Source organism: Dysidea avara, chromosome 9 (assembly GCF_963678975.1).
Source record: "Dysidea avara chromosome 9, odDysAvar1.4, whole genome shotgun sequence".
NCBI lineage: Eukaryota > Metazoa > Porifera > Demospongiae > Dictyoceratida > Dysideidae > Dysidea > Dysidea avara.
This window is the reverse complement of record NC_089280.1, coordinates 26,026,338-26,034,840: the sequence shown is the minus strand read 5'-3', so window position 1 is coordinate 26,034,840 and position 8,503 is coordinate 26,026,338. Positions and strand designations below refer to the sequence as shown.

The 8,503-nt window shown below is 37.0% G+C and overlaps 1 protein-coding gene across 1 annotated transcript in view; it reads right to left on the bottom strand.

The window, feature by feature from the left end:
• Positions 1 to 241: 241 nt before the first annotated feature.
• Positions 242 to 8,503, bottom strand: part of LOC136267388 (alpha-protein kinase vwkA-like) — a 54,173-nt gene continuing 45,911 nt past the window's right edge. Inside the window, exons 5-6 of the mRNA XM_066062520.1 lie at positions 5,941 to 6,073; positions 242 to 1,454 (exon numbers count right to left, since the gene is read on the bottom strand). Coding sequence (XP_065918592.1) covers positions 315 to 1,454; positions 5,941 to 6,073 — 1,273 coding nt within the window. The 3' untranslated portion in view covers positions 242 to 314. The remainder of the gene's footprint in view (positions 1,455 to 5,940; positions 6,074 to 8,503) is intronic.

The window sequence follows — 8,503 nt, the reverse complement described above, 5'->3', positions numbered from 1 at the left end:
CCAGTGGTTGACAATACATACTTCACATGCTGCTACACTATCGCTTGTTTTTTAAAGTTATATATGGCAATAAGATGAAAAAAATCACGTGATAGGGAAAGAGTAGATGATTTATAACAGTCCAAACTGGGTGATGATAGGCTGTTCCTGCATTGAGTTACATTTCAAAGTACGAAACTTGGTCAATAATCAGCCGCTCATGCTATATACTTGTATTGTAGCTATTTTAAACTCTACATGTCACATCTTTATTATATACACTAACATTACAAAATGTTATGTTTTATCTAATACAGCAATGGAATGTAAATTGCCTATGCAACAAATGGTTCAAGTTGCATAGTTTTGCAAATTTCATTGCAGTTATGCCGATTAAAAAATTCTTTCATCCCTTTAATGCTAAAATTTGTATACCCCAGCTTCATGTAATTGTGGTAGTGAACAGCTGGGTCTGTAAGGTAGACTGTGTCATCTTTAACTACCCCTTGTAAATCACAAACGACGTAACTCTTCTTTGATTTGATCCATGTGTAATGACTAAATGCTTGCAGCACAGATGAAGGTGCAGATTTGGAATACCATCCAACATTGCTGTTGAACTTCTTATACTCACCCTCAATATGTTCTTCAAACAAATATAGGGAAGTGGAATTAGTTTCATTTTCAATCTCACACATTCCTATTTCGACAAAATAAAGATGCTGCACATTTGTAGGTTTGTCTGCATTAAACAATTTGGCAAAATATCTAGCAATATTATGTATTGTTAATGTATCTAGAACACGTTGACGTGCATCTCTTTCAGAACGTTCCAAAAATCTGCTTAGTTTGAATACCATTTTTTCTCCTGTAATTTTGTTGTAAGCATGAAATGCTTGATTTTGTACACCAACGCTAAATGGAAGTTCAGCTAATTGTATTTGCATATCATTTCCTTTTACTAAATGCTCTCTTGTGTTCTTCGTACTTGATAGATCATCAATCGAGCCAGTATGATAGTCTCGTGACAACCTAAATACACAAGTGGCAGTTCTAGAGTTTAGTTTACTTGGATTTTTATCATTTTCTAGCTTTGTACTGACTGCTTTACGCATGTGATGCTCTTGAGTTGATTTTCTTTCTAGGGCACCTATACTTTGGCTAACTGTTTTATTAATGGCTTCTAAAACAGCTGAAGGATTTTGTGCGTCAAACTGTATAATTTCCATGTTGCATTTGTCACCATCAACTGCTCCCTGTATTTTTTGAAATGTTTCATTAAAATGCTTAATCATAGGATCAGTTCTTCCCTTCTTAATGTAACCAAATAAGTAAGTAATGTTCAATCTCAAAAGCTCTGTTAGAAGAGGCCAGCAATTATTTGGTGATTCATCTGAATATTTATCACCAGTTCTTCCAGTTGGTATATGATAACAGCTGCCATGGGGAGGAGCATCAGCTATATGTATCAGTATCTGTATAGTAATATTGCAAAGTAAGCACAATATCAATGAATACGTTTTATACTGAAATCTTCATGTAGGGATAAAACCTTTACATTTTGCCAAAATATTGGCTAGAAATCAGCCTTATATTACCTTCACAATGCCTTGGTTGGGTACAATTAATGAAGTCCATTACTTCAGCATATTGCAACAAAATATAAGCAAAATTATTAGAGAAATTTTCTACTGAGTGACTAACTTACCATGTGACATGCTGTGTTGTAGTCCTAGCATGCTAGCTTGTTTGACTCCTGTTTCTTGGTTTTTTCAGCAAATTGTATTTCCCAGATTTTAATTTTTGAATATATTTTTACACTAGAACTAGTTTCATAGAGCTATGATACCATATACACATGTGATTGCTCTGTAAGAATATCATACAAGATCGTTGTATTAATTAAAGTATCTCGAGTGAGCCTCTTAATTATATTACCCTTTTTTCACTTCATACTCACTATAGTGGACCTATACTCCTTGCAAAGAACCACCAGATGGTCATTTTCAGTTGAACATTGCCTCCAAGGTGGTTTTTTGGTGTATGTGTATGTGTGTGTGTGTGTTCTATTAGGATTTTCGCAAAAAAAACAAAAAAAAAAACATGGGCAGTCCCTATTATGAACCCATTGCCATGGTTCATGATATAAATGCTGTATAGTTACAAAACGTGCAAGAAAATGGCTTAATAAGCTCTAGGTTTAAAAGAGTTTTCACTAGAAAAGATGATGTTTAAGTCAAAATATTCAGAATTATAAGCAGAAATATTCGTTGCAGTTTTTGGGTATCATGATGGCTAAAACAGCTTCATGTTCTAGGGTCTGTCCCAGCTCAGACCTCTTGGTGCAAGAGATTCTATATTGTGGTAATTACGTTACCTATCACATCAACAATTTCCTCCACCACTATATTATATGTAAACCATTATGCTTTAGCATGTGCAATGAAAAATATTTATAACCCATCAGCAGGTTACCTCATACTCATATGCACAGTACCACCTGTGCCTAGGCTCAGACATCAATCTCATTATACTATAAAATTTCAAGATCAAGATACATACCATAGACCAGTCACCCTAATACAGCAGTCAAACAAATATTAATAGTATCAAGACACACGATAGTGTGTCGTGTGGCCAAGAAAGTCATGCGACCACACCGTGACTATATTAACAGGAAGAAAGAAAACAGCTTTTTCATGCATGCATAGCTCCATGGCCACTTCTCCAAAACACCATTTTTGCATTATAGCTGTCCCCCAAGTAGGGTACGCCACACAGCAAATTTGATTAAATGCGCAACAGCCATTTGCGAGATATGGGTGTTCAAAATTTCATCTTAATTTCTTTGTTTTTTTCTTCTTATGCCGTACGGGGGGGGGGGGGGGGGGGGCTACAGGGGCTTCGATTTCTTTTCGCACACTTTGCAAAAATTACTATAAAATGCAAATGTGTAACTCGATTGCCTTGATCTGGCACAAATGAAGAGCGTGTAATGGTGGATTCACGTACCAAGTTTGTTGTGAATCTGAAGAATATTCAAGGAGTTATGAGCATTTATTCATGTAAAAAAAGATCAAACTTCTGTCATGGCTACAGGGTAAACCGAGTATAGAAATAACTTGAAAATTGGTGTGTAGATAGGCTGATCATCGTAGCAGTGCCTTCTGATTGTTTGAGTAGCAATAGAGCTACAGCGACAAAATTATAAAGCGAAAACCAAGCAAGTATAATATCGCGGGATCGAGATACTCTAATAGAGCAGTCACTGCGGGGTAAAAAAGGTGTGCAAAAAATGTCGGGAAAAAACCTACTAGAGTTCGAACCAGGGACCTCCATAGCTAACACCTGCATCCTTAACCACTGAACCACTGCTACCTTGGCTGATCACCTTACTTAATTTCTGCTTTATAAATTAAATTTCTAGTTGAAATCTGCTTATAATGGGATTTATGTTCTATTAGAAGTACTCAAAAAAAGTGCACTCTATTAGAGTATTACAATACTATTATCAAATATTGAATTAAATCATGCAATGAAATACATTTTATAAGTCTGTCTTCAATAATCATCATTGTATCTACATAGAAAAGAAGAACTGTGAGTAAAAACAAACCTCAAAGTCAGCCATAGGCTGGTTTGGGGCCTTATAAAGTACAAAAAGAAGTGAAATCCACACAAAAACAGCCAAGCTGTGAAAAAATGGTGTGGCTTTAAAAATCCTGGGTGAAAAAGTTGTGAAATCAAAGGTGGCAGCCAACAAATGGCTGCAATGATGTTAATGCTAAAAATTTTTAATAATGGCTGTGTGCATTGTTAAAATTTATTAGCAATAACATCATTGCAACCATTTCTTGGCTGCCACCTTTGATTTCACAATTTTTTTTCACCCAGGCTTTTTAAGGCCGCACCATTTTTTCATAGCTTGGCTGTTTTTGAGTGGATTCTGATTAACTGCTTAAAATTGTAAACACTCCACATACTTTGCACACTGAGGTATGCTTTCTTTCTAACAAAATTGTGACCTAGACTGAGAAAACCAGTCTCATTGCCTGTTTGAAAGTATCAAAAATGCTGGTTTCAAGTATTTCAGTGTATTGTAATTGTTGAAGCTATGTGTACCAAATTTTCACATATTTTACATCAATTTCTTACCTTCCAGATCATCCACAGTACAAGTAGCCAACAGGTTTCTCACCATTTTAGATAGTTTTAACTCAACATTGAATGTATCAGGTGAGCTCCAATAGGGGTGATGGGAGGGGGTGGAGGGGTGGGAAAGAGGTTGTTTAAGGAACTTGTAAGGGTGAATTAGAATTAGGCCAAATTATGGGACAACTGGCTAAAAGGAAAGGAAATTTACAGCACAGATCTTTATACACCACCATGAAGCTGTACAGCCATATACAGCAAACCCCAGGTTGGCCACTGTTTTATTTAGGCCCCAGACCACTTGTACAACTAGCCACTGGGCTTGGTAAAAGCAGCCAGGAAAAGCAGACCACTCAAGCCTAGCTGATTTTGATTGTGAAATTTGATGGTTTATTCATGTAGCTTTGCATTATAGGTAAAAAAAATTAAATCTGCTGTCCGGGCGATAAGACTGGTTTTCCCAGATTCAGTCACACATTACCTAATTACAGTGTTGGGCAAGTTACTTTGTAAAAGTAACTAGTTACATTGTAAAAGTAACTAGTTACATATTACATATTACTTGCAACTGAACTATTTAGTTACAGTTACATATTACTCATAAAATTAAGTAACTATAATAATATTACATATTATATTACTTTGTGTCCACAGCCTTAAGCTGTCACGTGTGAAACTACCACCTTATCACATGACATGATTGCATTGTTGGACAATGTGCAAATCTTGGTTATAAGTAAGAAGCTGGTGAATAAGCTTCATTCAGTAGGCTTCGTTACTTTGTTGTGGCTAGGCGTTACTCAGAGGATAACTAACGAGATTACTAACTTCGTTATTTGTAGTAATAACATTATGTAATATTAGACTCGTTGCAGTAACTATATGTGACCGGATTTCACATAACAAGGCTTCCATGCACACACACAAAATCAAACTTACGTTTTTACCAGAAATGGATTGCTGGCCTATTACACTATCATATCCCACACTGTACTTCCTTCAGGACTGGCAAGTCTGGTTTCTGTGGCAGCTTTCTTCCGACCCTGTCAAAGCCACGAGTGGGAGATTGGTGCCATTGAATGGCCATGGCATTGTGATAATGGTGTGTAGTGAGCTGGGACTTCACAGAGACCTCGCCAACAGTGTTCTCAGTCAATTTGGAGTGATTTGAGGGCCATGGAGGGCCATGGAGGGCCATGGAGAGCCCAAACTTGGCCTCTGGATTCCAATCATCTTCTTGCTTCATTTTATACCCCTATATTAAGCCCACCCACCACCCCCCACCCTCCCACCCTATTACTACCACCTGTGATATTATTACCCGCTCGAGAAAAGCTGCCCAAAACAGGGCTAATTTTGGGTATCAGAAATGTATACACCCACTCAGTGATAGCTAGTAAATAGATGCATACTTGGTGCAAATTTTGTTTGCACAGCTGTAGGCACTGGGAAGTTATTACACAATGATTACTTAAAATCGCCATATCTCCTAACGAAGCTTTGTGCGTCGAAGCCGGGTTTTGTCAAATTCAGTCACATATTAAGTAGGTAACGCGTTACATTTGTAAGTAAAGTAACTTGAGTTATATAACCTGTTTTTATAGCGTATTTCGCTATATTACTTAGTTACCACATAAGTAATAATATTACGTAACGCGTTACTTATGTAACGCGTTACTTATGTAACGCGTTACTTATGTAACGCGTTACTCCCAACACTGCCTAATTATAGTGTAATTAGTCTAAGACTTTGTCATCACTTAAACACCATTCCATGCACGACCAGCACTTGTACACACACATACATACTTTGCTTCCATATTTGTCTTCACGCCAATTTAGTTTTGTAACTGTTGTTAAACCACCAAGGACATCTTCAGCTTCATCATCACCACCATCTGCTTTGATTGTGGCCAAAAATGATAGAAAATTTTCTTGTGATCTATATGAACAAGGCAATTGACATATTACCTCTTCTTACAAGTTAAGGGCGCTTTAAACAAGCACTGAAATTAAACTCATAATTCGTAACAATACAGAGCATCCCCATTAAATACTGTTCCTTGCTTAGTAGGGTTAATAAAAACCAGTAATGGAAATTTTACCATTTACTTCAAAATAAAGACACTGGCAGTGTGTTGCGTGGCCAATAAAGCTGGTGCAACACACTTTAACAGGAAAAAAAGAAATGCAATTTTCACACATACATACTTTTATGGCTCCTTCACATCATTTTTGCATTATAGCTGTAGGGTAGTCCAAACAGCAAATTTGATTAAATTCGCTCTAGCCATTTGAGAGATATGGACAGCCAAAGCTTCAAGCCTTTTCTGTTTTACGGTTCTTTTTCTTTTCACACACCACACACTTTGCAAATATTGTTATAAAATGCCAACGCATACCTTGATTGCCTCACAATTTGGTACAGCTAATGGGCATATAATGCTGAATGCAGGTACTAAGTTTGCTATGTATGTCATAATATGTGACCGAATCTGCGAAAACACAACACAATTGTGCAAGCCTAAATTTTCAGTATACAATGGGTGAAATACTTGCATATTGATTGTAAATTTTGGAATTTTTTGTTCTTAGTAAAGAAAGGAGCTAACGATAAAACCCGGATATCATCTTATTCGCCTACTCAAGAGTTCAAATACCTTTGTATACGCAAGGATTTAATAGTTATGGGTGTTTGTTTACATCATGTTGGAACAATATTGATCTTTCTTCACTAATTTTGCCTTTGTATGTAGTGACAAAAAGTGATGCAAGGACAAACGTACCCATCAATTGTTTCCCCTACTCATGGCAAACACAATGGTGCAAATTTCAACTCCATGTGTCATTCTGCTCATAAGTTACCACCGTTTTAGTAAGCACCTGTAATTCATTTTCCCTATACTTCTGTACAAATCAATTTTTTGGCTGCTACAACTCTGTGGGGCTGTAACTCCCAAAGATATTGCCATAATTATCACGCTGAAATTTAGCCAGAACATGCATTTGTCTAAGTAGACTATAAAAAGTTAATAAACAAGAATTAAAAAAGTTCACAATTGTGTCGGGTTTTTGCAGATCCAGTCACATATGTTAAAGCAGTGCCTTTGGATGATTTGAGAAACAAAAGAAAATAGCTACAGAGTTACAAAACAAAAGCAAAACAGTGCAAAATTACTGAGTTTAGATGCTCTAAAGTACAGTCACTATGGGGTAGAAAAGTACATGAAAATGTCAAAAAAACTACTACGGGTTAAAGCAGGCACCTCCACACTGAACACTCACATTCTTAATCACTAAGCCACTGCCATCATGACTATTGACCTCACTTAAATTCTACATTATGAATAAAATTCTAGAAAACTCTGTAATCTCATTGGAAACTCCAAATTGTTCTAGATCAATCTATATGCATTCTGTTAGAAGTCCTCAAAAATGTGTGCTCTATTAGAGTATTACAATAATATTAGTGTATGTAATAAAATGGCTGGCTGTGGTATTTGCAGGGCAGCCCAGAGAAATTAAGGCGCCCAGGGCAAAAAGTTAAAGTAGGGCCCTTGACCCAAGTTGTAAGGTGAAGACCAAAAAAAAAAAAAAAAAAAGGTCACAACCTGCTGGCAATGACAATAACTACCCATCACCAACCATATCTCCTTATCTATAAGCTTGCTACACTGCTCCTCTGAAGAATACTGTGACTGCTCTATTAGAGTATTTAGATCTGACTGCTCTATTAGAGTTTTAAACAGGTATTCATGGGGCCTCCTGGGGCCCCTTTCAGGCTGGGGCCTGGGGAAAAATGCCCCAGTTGCCCCCCCTGTGGGTGGCCTTGGGTATTTGGGATTAATAGTGTAAACAGGTAGGGGTAAAATAATGTGAGGCAAAGCTGAGCACTATTTCCTTCCTGTTTACAATGGAGAACTATTAATCCTGAATACCACATGCATTACAAATTAATCTGACATCCATAGCAACTGTTACTAAGCATAAAAGAATAGCCACTGCAAAAGATTGATCACACTTAGCAATTGTTGCTAGAGACATTAATTTTAGCAACGGTTACTTATGCTATGGGGCATCTATCACTATGGTAACACTAGTGTTTCTGATAAAGTCACACCATGCTACGGTACAGATTTGGTGCAACATTACACTCACACGTGAGAGATTATGCTCAAACACTCGAAGCCTCCTACTTGAAAGTTTAGCTTCGGGACTTCAAAAATCTTGTATGAGTGCTCGAAAAATACAATTCACACTTGAAGTCTAGACAAGTACTAAGCTGCTTTGTTATAACTGTAACTTTGCTGTTCATGACAGTTTACTGGCACTCTTGTACTTCTACCACAGGTCACTACTAGGGCCAATTATT